Below are 16,911 nucleotides of genomic sequence, written 5' to 3'. Positions count from 1 at the left end.
TCCAGTAGAAAACCACTGATCTAAAACAATCCATGTGGTTGTTAAGTGAGCAGCACCCACAGGGAATTAACATGTATGCCCTGGATTGGCATTCTGCAGTGATCAATGGAAATAATCCATTTCATCTCTGGCCTGCGTGAGCTACGTATGTTTGTCTCTTGGGATCCAGCCCATGGTTTATTCGATTTATGCACTTCATGGCTGTTATTGGTGAGAGCATGGAGTATTTTGTAAGAGATTCAAAATTAATTGTAAAAATCCATGTAAGTGCTTTTTTATGAGGCTCGAGAGAGGCCGCACCATGTAATATTAGAGTGAGTTGTTTTACTGTAATATGCGCATACTTTCTCCACCAATTACTGGACACATATTTTGCTTCTACAAACAAAGGAATAAAAATTGATAAATCCTCAAAAAGCTGTTTTCACCTCCCCACCCCCCTAAATCGTGAATCTCTCATATGCCATCAGAACAAAGCTTTGTAATAAGGCGGCTATGGAGCGAATAGCAGAGCTCTTCGGAAACATAAAGGGCTCAGCAGATATTTGGTCTACTAATTACTGTAGTTATTTCCTCTGATATTAACTCTGTGTGCATATGGAAGTTGTAGCATGTGCTACCCGTAGGAGGGAGGCCTTAAAGCGAAAGTTAATCATTGTTTATGTTATGTTAAAGGAACATTAAGCAAAAAAAAACCAAAAAAACATTTACACCCCAAAAAGAGCTGAGCCATCACAATCTTTAAGGACCAGTTCCTGAAGAATTACATACCTCGCAAAATTTTGGAAATAAAAAGAGTGTGCGGTGATTTTTTGACCACGCCCATTTTGTGGCCACTCCCCCTAATTACCATGTTCGCTTTACAAAATTTGGCAGTTAATGAGTGTTTGAACATGTTGTGGTTTTTTTCAGTTATTACAGTTTTGCTAATGAAGGCTAATTTCCCTTTAAGCTGTGAGACTAACTTTTCCCAAGAGACCTCCTTATCGAAATTGTTACAATTACTTATTTGCTTATCTCAAAATTGTTCCAAAGTATCTTAGTTGCACCTGGTGGCTGTTCTGGGTTTTCTGCCAAAAGCCAATTAAGTTAGACACTTTGTTTCTTTTTCTGGCTGTTCAGTGCAGAGAAAGTCTGGACTTTTCAGTACAAACGTGGGACTGCGGGTTGAGCTGTCAAACGTGGGACTGTCCCACTGAAAACGGGACAGTTGAGAGGTATGGAATTATACTTTATACAGGGCATGAGTGTATATATCTCTGTGCATAGTCTAAGAAGTCCTTGGAAGTTGTTCTTACCTCCCAAAGATTTTGATTTAGGCTAGAGAGTCATAAATCACAAATCGCTTATAAAGTGCACGGGGTGTGCCTGGTCTTCAGGAATTGGGGACATCTTAGGGAGTAGGTGTTTTTAGATAACTCTGGCTTCATGTGTCTTATGCAATTTCTAGTCTGGTTTCTGGATGCTATAGCCAATTTCAAAACCCCCAGGCCAAGAGTTTTCTTTAAGGTATAACCTAAAACATTCTTTGTCATCTGTGTCCCTAGCATGGTGATACCATTAACTATCAATCATGTCCCATATGCTAAGAGACCTCTCTGAATAGATCATTGTGGGTCATTGAACTTCTGTGGAACTTGTCAATCACTGCAACCATGCATATACAAGTTAAATATCGAAGAAGAGAGGGCTGAGGGCAACTCGGAGAGCCACTTTAAAGACTACTAAAGACTACTCATTGGTATTTTTCATCATTGATTTTTAATCAACTTTAAAGTCTTAAGTGCTATCAGTCACAAAGGGGTTGCTATTGTCTGGGAAGATGCCTAAGCAGAAGAAGACTAATATTGAACAAGGCTATTGCTTATAATGTTAGAAAATATGAGAAATATGGAATTGCCTCTTGGATAATGGGAATCATCCTGTGGGAATGTACAAGACACTTGGTGCTATGGATGATGTTGAGCCTTTGGCTGTCTGTTGGGTGTTGTAGCTGTAGTCCATCAACATCATGAATACTGCAGCTTGCACATCCATACTTGAAAACTATTTCTTCTCTGGTGAGGTTCATGTATATTCCTTGTTGCCACCAACAATAAGGGGCAAATTTACTTAAGGTTGAATATCGAGGGTTAATTAACCCTCGATATTCGTCTGTCGAAGTTAAATCCTTCGACTTCGAATATCGCATGTTCGATTCGAAGGATTTTAATCAGTTGATCGAACGATTTTTGTTAGACCAAAAAAAGCTTCCCCATAGGCTTCGGTAGATTTTAGGTGGCGAACTAGGGGGTCGAAGTTTTTTCTTAAAGATTCAGTACTTCGACTATCGAATGGTCGAATAGTCTAACCATTTTTAGTTCGAATCGTTCGATTCGAAGTCGTAGTAGAAGGTCGAATTAGCCCATTCGATGGTCGAAGTAGCCAAAAAAAAATTCAAATTTTTTTTTCCTCCATTCCTTCACTCGAGCTAAGTAAATGGGCCCCTAAATCTAAAATGGAGTAAGAGAGTAGGGGGCCTTTAAATACTACATTACTCAAAGAGGTCCTGTGCGTAAAAATCAGCACAATTAGCACCATTTCCCCCAGCATTTTAGCTTAGTTTAATTATACATGCTGAATATTTGTTATCGGAAAATATTGCCCATCTTGATCATAGTCCATGTCAGATTGACACCATTAGACCTTCTCGCTGCTGAAGGCCACGTTGCTACTGTATGCAATAAAAACATTCTTGGAAGTTATCTTTAGTGGTACGCCTGTTCAGTCACACTATTTATTTTCACATTTCTTGGATCCCGATCACATCTTGCTCGGATCAAAGTCATGACACATATATTATCATCGCAAGCATGACAAAGTCTCCCTCTGAGTAGTGCCAGGAAACCTTTAAACCATAGCTTTTATTTAATGACTAATGAATGTAAAGGCCACGCGCTTCCTCGGCTGAAATCACAGAGTAGGTGCACAGATGTGTCTCGGGCGCTTAGATTAAATGTGCAAAGTGCATGAATCATTTATGAGAAGACAGAAAGACAAGGAGAATTGGTGAGAGTAAAGAATTATAAAGTGTTTCCCAGCAGGATATCAAAGTGTTTTTTAAAGGCTGCTTTATTTGTCTAGTCAACAGCCAAAAAATCTGATGTAATACCAAAGGCTGTAAGAGTGTTTTTTTTTTCAAGGGAACAATCACTGGTTTTCAGGTAAAACAGAAACTCCTTTCTTCATTTTACTAGTTATTGGGCATCCTTTGTTGTTGTGATTTTTATCCCATAATTCCTGCTATGCCAAAGGGCAAGGTTTAACAAAGGCTTTGGCACTGCGCACTGCCTTACACAGAAACTTAGACAAGAAGCAAGTCACACACAAGGAAAACCAATCTTTCTATTTGGTCACCTGCCTACTTTGTGTTTTGGTCATCTTCGGCCAGCTAGTTTGGTCATCTTCAGTTTGTGACGTGGTCAGCCAAAGAGGCCATCTTCATTCGGTGAACTGGTCAGCCAGTTGGGTTTTCTTCATGTAGTGATCTGGTTAGCCACTTGGTCAGCAAGTTGGGTGAAATTCACATTGTGATTAGGTCAGCCAGTTTGGCCTTTTTCATTGGTATTCTGGATATTTTGTCTGATCTGGATCCATCTGGCTTTGCTATTTAATTTCTGAGATGAAAAACCTTTCAGTAACCTCTCCCAATTCATTTGTTTGATCTAAATTTCCAGGCCATTGCAAATCATACTAGATAAGATTAGGCCATAAGTGCCACATATCTGGTCATCCAGTGACTAGGCCAGATGATGTAGTCATTTGTTGGTAGTTCTGTGAGTTCAGAGTATCACTGCCCATGGGTATGAATTGTTTATATTGCCAGTTAAATCCACAACCACATGTCAGAACTCCATCAAGGATTGCAATTTGGGCCATTTAGGACATTTACCTTAAATTTAGAGGTGTCCTTTTGAGGGTTCAACCATTGATAGGACATAATATGAAAAGGCTTCAGCTTTTAGCATGGAGATAGGAACGGCTGACCTGCAGTCCTCTTAATTGTTGGGGTTGCCTTTAAATAGAAGAACTAACTCAGAGATACTGTGCAACGTTGTGCATTCTGCCTTGAGTGCCACCGCTAAGCTCATTAACACAAAGAATTGTCACACCTCTTTGCAGATCTCTTCTGCTTCCATTTGTTCCTTGTTGCATGATGCAAATATAGAACATTGCACTGTATTAATGTATTATGTGCTAATTCATCTGGAACTGGAATTAAAAATAGAACACATTTTACTGCACAGTCACACCACTATATTAGGCAGGAACGGCAATGTAGGATTTTCTTCCCTATGTCTGTGACACTTTTCTGTTATCTGCAATGCATCATTTCTGGCATGGGGAAATTTAACCACTCAGTGGGCAGAGAACACGTGGGCTTTTAATAAATAATAACTTATACAAAAAACAACCTATGACTTGAACATGAATTCCATTTATTCATATCCAGTACTTGCTAAGCACATTTGTGTTTTTTATTTGCTTTTATTTTCATTATATTTCTTGGTATTGATGCTATCTTGTGTTCAAGTGTTATGAGTGCAAGTGCTGAGTATAAATGAACGAGCAGATAATAACAGTCAATTGTCCCTATTACCTGTAACATTTTGAATTTAGGGAACCACAAACTGAGTAAGGGTTTCCCACACAGGCTTCTTGTTGGGGAAAAACCCAGCAATCTGTGACCATTTCATAAACAGAGGCTTTAGCATATTTAAATAGCAGATAGGAAGAGATAATTAGAATTGTTAATGAGGCAAAGCAAGAACGACTGCAACCCAGTGACTTTTGTTTGTTTGGTCGGGATTTAGTTGCCATTTAACAATGCATTTAACCTGTAATGGCTAAGGACTTTAAGGGATACTGTCATGGGAAAAAATTTTTTTTTTCAAAATGAATCAGTTAATAGTGCTGATCCAGCAGAATTCTGCACTGAAATCCATTTCTCAAAAGAGCAAACAGATTTTGTTATATTCAATTTTGAAATCCGACATGGGGCTAGACATATTGTCAATTTCCCAGCTGCCCCAAGTCATGTGACTTGTGCTCTGATAAACTTCAATCACTCTTTACTGCTGCACTGCAAGTTGGAGTGATATCACCTCCTCCCTTTCCCCCCCAGCAGCCAAACAAAAGAACAATGGGAAGGTAACCAGATAACAGCTCCCTAACACAAGATAACAGCTGCCTGGTAGATCTAAGAACAACACTCAATAGTAAAAACCCATGTCCAACTGAGACTCATTCAGTTACATTGAGAAGGAAAAACAGCAGCCTGCCAGAAAGCATTTCTCTCCTAAAGTGCAGGCACAAGTCACATGACCAGGGGCAGCTGGGAAATTGACAAAATGTCTAGCCCCATGTCAGATTTCAAAATTGAATATAAAAAATCTGTTTGCTCTTTTGAGAAATGGATTTCAGTGCAGAATTCTGCTGAAAAAAACATGTTTTCTGATGACAGTATCCCTTTAAGGCCCTACTTACACTTTGTGTGATTAGGAACTATACTAGTTAGTAACTTATCTGTTTGCTGAGATTGAGAGACATTGGTTGGTTCCCAGTGAAATATATGCTAATCGATTGCTCTTTGTTTTGTCTTTAGGGATTCTTGAATTTATCAGTATAGCTGTGGGCCTGGTCAGCATCCGAGGTGTGGACAGTGGACTGTACCTTGGGATGAACGAGAAAGGGGAGCTGTATGGGTCGGTAAGTTCTTACATTTATAGCTTTTTTATAGCAATTTTTTTTGCTAGGCTGCTCTGTGCGGGTGATGCTGATATTATGGCCTTTTTTATTTGTGGTGGGGTCACATTACCTGTGCAAAGCAGAACTGTCTGGACCAGTGATCCTCGACCAGTGGCTCATGAGCAACGTTGCTCACCAACCCCTTGGATGTTGCTCCCAGTGGCTTCAATGCAGGTGCTTATTTTTTCAATTCCTGGTTTGGGGGCAGGTTTTAGTTGCATAAATACCAGGCTGTCCAAATGGCCAATCACGACACATGTTTTGCACCACCAGGAACATTCTTTTATGCTTTCGTTGCTCCCTTTTTACATCTGAATGTTTCTCATGGATATAAACGGTTTCGGACCCCTGCTCTAGACTATGACCCTTTAGCCTAGTACCTGAACACATCTACAACTTTAGCAAAAGCAGCCTGAAGGTCTCCTATAATGTATTGTTACAGGTATGGGATCTTTTATCCGGAAACTAGTGATATGCGGGTCTAAACTACTGTTCTACAGGCCCTTGCTACTGCTAAAGAATGTCTATGGAGGTCACTGCAAACTGAAATTTAAATGTGTTTTTGCACCACAGAAAAGTTGCAGATAGACCCATTGTGATGTCGTGCAGTCATCAGTGTAAACTACTATATAAGATAACCTGAAACGTAACCTTTCTGTTAATTACTAATCTCTCAAGCACAGAGGGAGTAGAAGAGGAGGAGTGACATGTGGTGCAGTATAGCCCATTGTATATCTAGTATAGGTGAATCTAATAACAACTGGACTTGCTGAGTAATCAATGAAGACTTTTCACTACTCATCCGAGCAGCTTCTTCAGTTCAACTGGTGTGGGAAATTCTCGTCATATAAACTCTTCCACTAATCCAATCACAATGGCACATTGTTACTCTTCAAAGAAGTGACATCTGAAAATTCACAGAGGTGTTGATTCTGTGTAGTTGTGATAGGATTATCCAATGTGTTTAGATTTACCTATACTAGATATACCATGACCTGGATGAATGAAAATATTCATAGTCATATTGTCCATTGTCCTTTAACCAGTCTGTGAAAATGTAGAGGAGAGTGAAAAGCTAATGATGACATGAAATATTGATGGCCTAGGAAAGGTTCAGTGAGTTAATGGGTGATAGATGCACAAAAAATAGATGTGTGCTCAGAATGAATTTTAACACACAAGAATACACAGCATTGTAAGGGTTCAGGCATAAATCAAAGCTGTCAGTTCCTCGCTGGTGTCTCCCCCCCCCCTACAAATTCTCATTCATGTGACTGCTAGTGTCCTAAGGGTTAGATCCATTAAGGCCTGGTCAGAAAGGGATGTGGCACTTGCATAATAAAGTACCCCTAGGGGTTTGGCAATAAAAGAAAGAAGGCATCTCTGCAAGATACAACACTGGCCACACAAGGCATAAAAATCAGACATAATCTGTTTGTCATAGCCCACACCAAAAGATCAAGCAAACCCACAGAAAAGGATTTGCAAACATAGCAATTGTCCCTGATGAGTCTGCTGAATGGAGGTCAAATAGAGTCGGTACCTTCTAGGGATGATTCCAGGATCCAACTCTACAATAAATAAAGGGTTGTACCCTTAGGGTTGTAAAGGGGTTTTTTACAGTGAGAGCTGTGAAGATGTGGAATTCTCTCCCTGAATCAGTTGTACAGGCTGATACATTAGATAGCTTTAAGAAGAGGTTGGATGGTGTTTAGCAAGTGAGGGAATACAGGGTTATGGGAAATAGCTCATAGTACAAGTTGATCCAGGGACTAGTCTGATTGCCATTTTGGAGTCAGGAAGGAATTTTTCCCCCTCTCAGGCAAATTGGAGAGGCTTCAGATGGGTTTTTTGCCTTCCTCTGGATCAACTGGCAGATAGGTAGTTAATAAACAAAAAAACAAAAAAAAGGTTGAACTCGATGGACATGTGTCTTTTTTCAACCTTACTTACTATGTTACTATGTTACTATGTTACTATGTTACTATGTTACCTGGGCTAGGGAGCATCCAAGTGCTAAGCGTGAAGGCTTCTAAGTGGTCTGTTTTTTTGGCGGAAATTCGGGCAGATATCAGTTAGGCAGATTTAATTTTCCCACCTGACGAGGACTGCATAAGCATCTTGATTCTTTCCTCATTCAACGGGCCTGGCCTCTCTGTATGGCCAACGATCGGATGAACCCAATTCGGCCTAGCGTGTGGTTGGTCAAATCGAGTCTAGATTTGCTTGTTTGTTTCAACAAATGAATGGATCCAGCAGTGGCCAACTTAAGGCTAATGATATAAAGCATAAATCAGACATATCACCCTATTGCGCTTTAAGCTGGCCATAGACACAAAGATCCGATTGTTCGAATCCTCGAATGATCGGACTTCCCCATCTCCCGACTGCCACTAACCTTCAGTTTAAATAAAGTAGTAAGAGAACAAATCAGCTGATGTTCTGCCCCTGACATCAATCGTACGAAAGTTTATGACAAAGCTGGTGACAGTCTCCCACTGAAAATCATCAGATCGGCAATACATACAGAGATATTATCGGCAGCCGACAGAAATCTTTTAACCTGTCCAATCGTCCAAACCACCAGTCTCCATGGGACGAAAAATGTCAGGACTCTCCACACCCGGTCCGAAAATCGTACGAATTGAGGATTCGTACGATCATATCTTTGCGTCTATGGCCAGCTTTAGTCACATGTAGTGAGCTGAGAAGACTTTTTAGCTTGAAGGGCCACTAGCTGACAAGCAGTTGCCATTCAAGTCAAAGTCAGGCAGCATGGATGATAATAGGCCTTTCTTCACTTGTGGTCAGTGTTGTACTGGGTTGTTCCGCTATCCCAGGGGCCCCCACATCCCCTCGGGGGCCCCTGTCTGCCTGTGCGCTTACCCACTGCCAGCCACCTGCCCTATACATTTTTTTGCTCCAATCGGGCGAGCAAAGCAGGTCGGGATCAGGTCTTGGTTGGCCAGGTTTTTTCTTGGTGTCCTCCAGTACACACCCTAAATGCATCAATAGCAATTCATTAGATGTGTTTAGCAACTAAATGATTTTTGTGATTCATGTTGGACAAATATTAAACCCACACCCTGCAAGTTATCCATCACTGGTTTACCTGTATATGTATTATTCAGGCTGTACTGATTTCAGTGCAGTTATGCCGATTTCATCTAAACGAATTCCAAAATAGCCATTTGCCATGTACAATTCTACATGTGTCCAGTCAGAACGGGGTGCGGTGGCAATTGAAGTCTTCAGGCAACTTTTACTGGTTCTGATCCTGTTTAACACTCCGCCAGCGTTTTCTTTATTCAGTAATACCACTCATAATATTATACAAGCAAACAATGACAATGAAAGTCATTTCTTTTTACTGGTGTGAATAGTTTGAGCAAAGTGTTGGGCCTAGAAATTCGAAGCATCTCCTCAACGTTCCAAAATGTTAACAATGCCCATATTGTGCCTTATCCGTTGAAATTCAAAGTTCCATTGTGTTAGCAAAGTTTTTACTTGTCATAAAAGAACTGCAAAATGAAAAAGTTATATCCACCCTTCTTTTTTGTACTTTATGAACATAGTTATTAATTGCTTAGATTGCAAGCTCTGGGGGTAGGAACTATATAATTTCCATAATATATGAAAAGCTCAGCAGAATATATATACCTACTCAGCCAGCATACAGTTGTAGTTCACATGAAGTGGAAGGGTTGAACACTGGGGTAAAACCTCAAACACCTGCTCTGGCCTAGAAGTTATTGGGGTAACGGCAACATGCAATGAACTGTAATAAAGGGTATTAATATCTTTTATTTATGCAGCACAAATATATTCTGCAGAGTTTTCCAGAGATTATACATCATTCACACCAGTCCCTACCCCAGCGGAGCTTGCAATCTAAGGTCCGTATGACATTCACACACACTATGGTTAATTTCATGAGCAGCCAGCTAACCTGCCTTTATGTTTCTTGGAGTTTGGAAGAATATTGTAGTACCTTTAGGAAACCTACACAATCACACAGAACTAGGGTTGCCACCTGTCTAGTTTTGAACTAGACAGCCTGTTTTTTTTGAAGGTCTGCCTGGGTCAAAACTGCACGCTTGGTTTTCCCAATTAGGAAAACCAGGCAGAATTCTCTATGATTGACGCAGCAATCTGAATCTGCGATCGCCACGTCATAGCCCCAACCCCAGCAGCGGCACAGCCCCACACCCATTGCGTCACGACCCTGCCCAGATTCAACTGGGCCAAAAGGTGGCAACCCTACAAAGAACATACAAACTTTATGCAGATAAAGCTCTGGCTGGAATCAAACCCAGGACTCCAGCAATGCTAAATATAGTATAGTCTTAAAAATAGTACAGGTATGGGATCTATTATCTTGAAACTCATTATCCAGAAAGCTTGAATTATGGAAAGGCATAGACTCCATTTTATCCAAATAATGCACATTTTTAAAAATGATTTCCTTTTTCGCTGTAATAATAAAACAGTATATTGTGCTTGATCCAAACTAAGATATAATTGTTCCTTATTGGAAGCAACAGCAGCCTATTGGGTTTATTTAATGCTTACGCGATTTTCTAGTAGACTATGAAGATCCAAATTACAGAAAGATCTGTTATCCAGAAAGCATTCTGGATTACATGTCCCATACCTATACTGCACAGGTCAGCCTGAAACCCGCAGCCTCATGCTGATAACAACCTATAAGGGAGGTCATGGGCCAAACAATTCAAAAGGCCCATCCCCTCTCATGACTCCCTTACGTCTATGGCCCTGTCCAGTGACAAAAGCCTGCCATTCAAAGATGTTTTTTTCTTACAGGATTTGTGTTCATAATATAACATTCATTTATGTAGACAGCATCAGTATTTGTTCTGTGCACCAACTGGTTGAACCAGGAGCATGGCCAGCTAGTAATCTACCTGGTTGTAATTTTTAAGCAAATATTATTTACATTTCGAAATTAATTAAGCAATTATTATTTACATTTTTTGGAATTTTTTACACCAACTACAAAAAAAAAAAATAGGGTTGAGCAGGACATCTTTTGGGTGCTCGCTGGTAACATGGCTGTAGTCACGCTCTTCCATCAGGTATTTCAGCAGAACAAATGCCTATGTAAATGAATGTTATAGTATGAGCACAAATCCTGTAGAGAGAGAAAAAACTCTCTGTCTCCCTTTATAGCTGTGTGTTTGCTATTGTAAGGTTAAGAGATTTCCTCTGGTGTAGTTAAATTATTCATTTTACCATAATGCAGATAAATAATTGACATTGTCAAATAGCTCGTGATCACTATGGATTGAAAGAAGTGAAAAGAGCAAAACCCGTAAGGAGCCAGCGTTGCAGCATGAATGTGTCATATCTGGCTGATCACTTATATTCATTATTTATTTATTGTAGAAGACAGCGCTCGCGTGATTTTCATAATTGCAGTGTCAGCTGGGGTTGCCATTCCACTTGATAGGAAAATTGCAGTCTTAAATAAACGCTCGCTGTCAGGGGCGGTTGAATCAAACGCTATTTCTGGCTCTGTGTATTTAATATTCTGATGAGTAAAAAATTCACACCGTTGATAATATTGAAGGTTTTGACACTTGCTTGGGCTTGAATTGCAATATGGGATTAAATATGCTAATGTAGCCAACCGAATCCTTTAAGGAAATAGGTAAAATAAGTTCTAGAAATAAACAAGGAATTGCACTAGATTTCTGTAGCATGCTGGGGCGGACACAGTCAGCATAAGGCTCAAAACGACCCCTACTTCCAGCCCCACTGTAACTCTAATTGAAGGGGAATTTGAACTGAGGTCTCGTCATTACCCCCACCACCCACTCATCACATCATGTGGTGGGATGGAAGAAAGGTGGGGGTAAGCAAAGCACGGGTGCAAGGAGTAGTGACCTAAGGCATTTCTGAAAGTTGTGGTGTATTTTACCTAGGAGTAAGTTGTACAGGTATGGGATCCGTTATCTGGAAACCCGTTATCCAGAAAGCTCCGAATTACGGAAAGGCCGTCTCCCATAGACTCCATTATCATCAAATAATTCACTTTTTTAAAAATGATTTCCTTTTTTCTGTAATGATAAAACAGTCCAAACTAAGATATAATTAATTCTTATTGGAAACCAAACCAGCCTATTGGGTTTATTTAGGGGCAGATGTATGAAGGGTCGAATATCGAGGGTTAATTAACCCTCGATATCCGACTAGGAACTAAAATCGTTCGACTTCGAATATCGAAGTCTAACGATTTAGCGCAAATCCTGCGATCGAACGATCGAAGGATTATTCGTTCGATCGAACGATTAAATCCTTCGAATCGAACGATTCGAAGGATTTTAATACAACGATCGAAGGAATATCCTTCGATCAAAAAATCTCAGGCAAGCCTATGGGGACCTTCCCCATAGGCTAACATTGACTTCGGTAGCTTTTAGCTGCCGAAGTAGGGGGTCGAAGTTTTTCTTAAAGAGACAGTACTTCGACTATCGAATAGTCGAACGATTTTTAGTTCGAATCGTTCGATTCGAAGTCGAAGTAGTAGTCGAAGGTCGAAGTAGCCCATTCGATGGTCGAAGTAGCCCAAAAAACACTTCGAAATTCGAAGTTTTTTTAATTCGAATCCTTCACTCGAGCTTTGTAAATGTGCCCCTAAATGTTAACATGATTTTCTTGTAGACTTAAGGTATGAAGATCCAAATTACGGAAATATCTGTTATCTGGATATGAGGGCTCCTGTGTCCTATATACTAGGCCACCATTAGAAATCATGGGGCCTCGTACAACAAAATCTTTGGGGGCCCTGCCCCCCCACACCCCAAGCCCCACCCCAGATACTGCCCACGCCACACCACAACATCAGCGCCAAAAAATGGTAACCCCCCCACACACAAGTTATAAAAAGCTATTGATGGTCAGGGCCCCCTTATAAGCTAAAAATCTGTGGCGCCAGGACCCCCATAAAAGTTTTTTTTAAAAAAATTGATGGTCAGGGCCCCCCTACAAATTAAAAAAATTATTGATGACCAGGGCCCCTCTATTAGTTAAAAAAACCCACTGGCGTCAGGGCTCCCCATAAAAGTTTTTTTAAAAAAACATTGGCGCCAGGGGCCTATAGACTATTAAAATAATACATTGGTGGCCAGGGGTTTAAAAAAATAAAAAAATACACATTGGTTTTCAGTAGAAGTGAACTCGTATCTTCAGGACTTCAACTTCGGCTCGCTTCGTGACTTTGGGTCTTTTCGCCGATTCAGGACTTCAACTTCGGCTGTTTTTGTGACTTCGGGTCATTTGCTGCTTCAGGACTTCGGCTATTCGGGACTTCGGCTGTACGGGACTTTTGTTTTTAGGGACTTCAGGAGAGGCGGCACAGCGTCGGCGCTGTCAAGTGGGGTTCGGCTATTTCAAAAAGTGCAGCACAGCCAGGCCCCCCTTTAGGACTTGTACACTTCCCCTGTGCCCCCCTGATGGCGGACCTGCCTATATATACTGTCCAACTTGAGGTCCATGGGCCAGTTGTGATCAAAAGATTTTTATGGCCCCCTCACTGTTTGAGAGCTTAATTGAACCCTTTAGATGACATAATTTGTAGCTTCAGGGGGTGGCCCCTGCTGACCACTTGTGACTAAATTCAGTGGTAGACTTGAAAAGAAGGGGGTACCCCTTAGATGGGGGGGGTTTGGCTGAGTCCTGGAGCTCAGGGCAATGCGGAACCAAAATACACGCACCATGAATATATTCGGAATCAAGTCCACTATAGGGTAATACAGATTGAGCGCTGGTGAGAATCAGACTTTTGACCCAAGTGATATGTTGCAGCACTGCTAACAATTGTGCTACTGTGTAAGTTGTATAAACTGTACTCAGAATGGCTGATATTCAAGGAAGGAAGGCAATAACATCTTGTAGATAACGGCTAAGCTCAGGGCTTCTTTTGTCCCCATTTACCCTGTTGCAGGGAGTGCTCCCACGTATACAAACTACTGTACAAATGCCATGTCTTGATGCTGTAGTGTGTTCACTAGAAATAAAATCATCTGTATGCTTAACCCACCCCCTGGTAGGTAAAATACACAGATGACTGTATGTTGTGCATTCAGCCCCATAAAGGAGTGTGGATCATCTTACCAAGTTACTGCAACTAATACGTACTTGTGTAGTGTCACCCTTTTAATTAAAAGGTCAGACGTATTCCATAACAGATGTTGCCACCTCCAGTCTTCAATCACAGTTCCCAGAGATGACAACATAACCCCATGTTATTAAGGAGATAATGATCCACTTGAGCATTTTTAAGACCTTACTTCATGTTCCAATTTAGAGGAACACATTTAAAAACAATAAATAAAAAACAAGACTGGACATTACCAGCCTAATGACATCTCTGTATTCCCAATAAATTGAAATAATATTAACCATAATGGCACTTCTAATGGCTAAGGAGATATCCTATGCTGGGGGAGACTGCTGAAATGTGAGGCCAGGCTCCTAAAAGATAAAGATGCCCAGTGCTTAGAATGATAATTCCTTTACAATAAGTTGTGCACCTGGGCTAGTTATTAGACTCGGTGTCAAAGGGTAAGTTAATTTAACCTTGCGTGGAATGCCAAAATAACCATTCTTGTGCAAAAGCATCCTTTCATTATTCTCCCTGGTAGACAACGTCTAATTTAGTGGAGCGGTGGAAAATTGATTATCCGAAGACTTAAAAGAGAGTGCAGCAACCTGTGACCCACCTTAAACACTTTCTCTGATTTGGTTTCAGGGTGGAAATAGCCCATTCATCAATTGGAGCATATAATTAGGCTACTTATAAGGATAGATTTGAATAAGGATTATTCTATGGATAGATATAACAGGTTTAGTCCAGTGGGATAATGTGTTGGGCTCCATTTAAGTAAAGTGTGTTTTAGGCTATGATTCAATGGGTCAGTTGTGCCCTTGAATCAGTTACAGTTACACCAAACTTGAACCAATTTTATTTATGCTTTATCTTAACCATCTTCCCTGGGTTTCTAAAATATATTGGAGAAGGGTTCTCTGCCTATTGGGAAGCCTGTTTATTTGCATTCAGTCATATTAATTGGAGTAATTCAAAGCCTTATGTAATAACTTTAATGCATAAAGTATTTAATGATTGACCATGCAAAGTGGTCAAGCGAATTGGAGACCATGGCCTTAATTGTCCCCCTTTGCAAACATGTTAAATTCTGGCAGTTATGTTAATGTTGGCAGAAGCCTGGAACCCCAATCCTTTTTTTGGATGGGATGTTTCACATCAGCCAAGCCTGCCTGGTAACCTTGATAAGCCTGAGAAACATTGGCAAAAAAGGGCAGAGAAATTCTGATTTAAAGCAAGTGTTGGATCTTTTATCCATAGTGAATGGAACCTGGGTTTGCAAATAAGAGGTCTTTTTGTAATGCAGAGCCATGAGCCTTAAGGCTACTGATCAATGTAAACCTAAAATGAAGCCAGACCCCGGAGGCCATCGCTCTTTATGGTATATTTGTCAAAGAGTGAAGTTTGAGATTGCCAAAGTCCTCTAGAGTGAAATTCTGCCATTCTCCATTCGTTTCTATAGCATTTTGAAAGGCGTATTTATCAAAGGATGAACTTTCATCCATTAATAAAGGCAAAGGAAACTCCTCTTGCACTTGGGTGTGCCAAATGTTAGGCACCCCAAGTGATTGTATTTACTTATCTGAAACCCAGGGGTTATTCCAGCTAGCACCACGGAGCGTTTCTCTTCCGGCTTCTTCTTTCTTCATATTTCCCGAGGCAGATGCATGCACAGTAAAACGAAATAGCAGACTTTTTAGTTAAAGTTCGGCTTTCCACTCTACTGCACATGCGCAGCCACGTGAAGAAAGAAGAAGATGGAAGAAGATCATTCCGTGGTGCTCACTGGTATAACCCAGTTCTCTGTGGATCGGAGCACCGGTCCAGGGTTTCAGGTAAGTAAATACAATCACTTGGGGGTGCCTAACATTTGGCATACCCAAGTGCAAGATGACTTTCCGTCTCCTTTAAAAATCCCATAGAAATGATTGGGGAGTGGCGGAATTTCACTCTAGAGGACTGTGACGATCTCTAACCTCACTCTTTGATAAATATACGCCTTTGAATGAGCATTAAGGGACAAGCTGTTGTGCCACTTTTATATGTAAAAGTAAATGGCTTCTCTCCCTCAGATTAGAAGATTTAAAAAAATGACCATTTTTTCTGAATAATAGGTTTTCAGACAATAGATCAATATACTGTATATGGTTGTCATGAAGGGGCTAAACTTCTTACAGTTAACATGTTGCTGTTCCTGTTGTCTCCTGTATAAATAAAACATCTTGAGCTGAGTTTGAGCAACTGGTCACCATGGCAAGCATCCATGCAAATAAACAACTTACTTAGTGGTTGGATGATTCTCCTAGAATTGCACTTTTTTTTACTTCTTTTACAATGTTGATAAAACAGTAAATATTTTTTTTCTACATTTTTCTGAAATTCTATGTTATCATCATACATCCCCCTGGGATTAATTAAAGCAACATTAGGAATGATAGAATTACATAAACCCTACAGAGGAGCACAAAGATTGATCAGCTTCTGTTACAATGCAAGTGAGGCGGAGAAAGAAATTTGGCAGCAAATTGATCCCCCATCTCGCTCTTCTTCCTTTTACATTTTCGTAAATCCATTTTTCCCACAGATAAGGATTTTTTCTCTGATTTATTATCTTTTTAGCATTTTCTTACTCAAATGCCTTGGAAACTTGTAAGTGAGCGGATATAGACAAAGCCAATGGGACAAACCAGAGTGTCTTTTATGAAAGCTGCACTAGTACATCCATTCAGTAGACGCTTATAGGAACTTAAGAAGATGGCTACAAAGATAACTCACACAAGATTTCTAGTGTCTCTGTTACCCTGACTGTAACTGTTCAGGTGACACCAAAAATACAGAACTAGGGACCAGCACTTTCCCCCAGTATCACTGTTGACCTTAACAAAAGACTGTCACCCATAACTTTTTATAGCTGTATGCAACCAGAAGTTTGTGTTACCACATGTGTGCATTTTGTGTAACTAGACAAGTTACCCACATTTTTTGCTAGTCACCCT

General features: G+C 40.4%; 1 protein-coding gene across 1 annotated transcript in view; it reads left to right on the top strand.

Annotated features, from left to right (window-relative positions):
* The window catches only part of fgf9.S (fibroblast growth factor 9 S homeolog), a 45,211-nt gene that overhangs the window by 24,365 nt on the left and 3,935 nt on the right, over window positions 1–16,911 (top strand). Inside the window, 1 exon segment of the mRNA NM_001085807.1 lies at window positions 5,645–5,748. Coding sequence (NP_001079276.1) covers window positions 5,645–5,748 — 104 coding nt within the window.

This window comes from Xenopus laevis, chromosome 2S (genome assembly GCF_017654675.1).
Source record: "Xenopus laevis strain J_2021 chromosome 2S, Xenopus_laevis_v10.1, whole genome shotgun sequence".
In the NCBI taxonomy this organism is placed as follows: Eukaryota; Metazoa; Chordata; class Amphibia; order Anura; family Pipidae; genus Xenopus; species Xenopus laevis.
The sequence above is the reverse complement of the archived record's forward strand: the minus strand, read 5'-3'. Positions and strand labels throughout refer to the sequence as shown.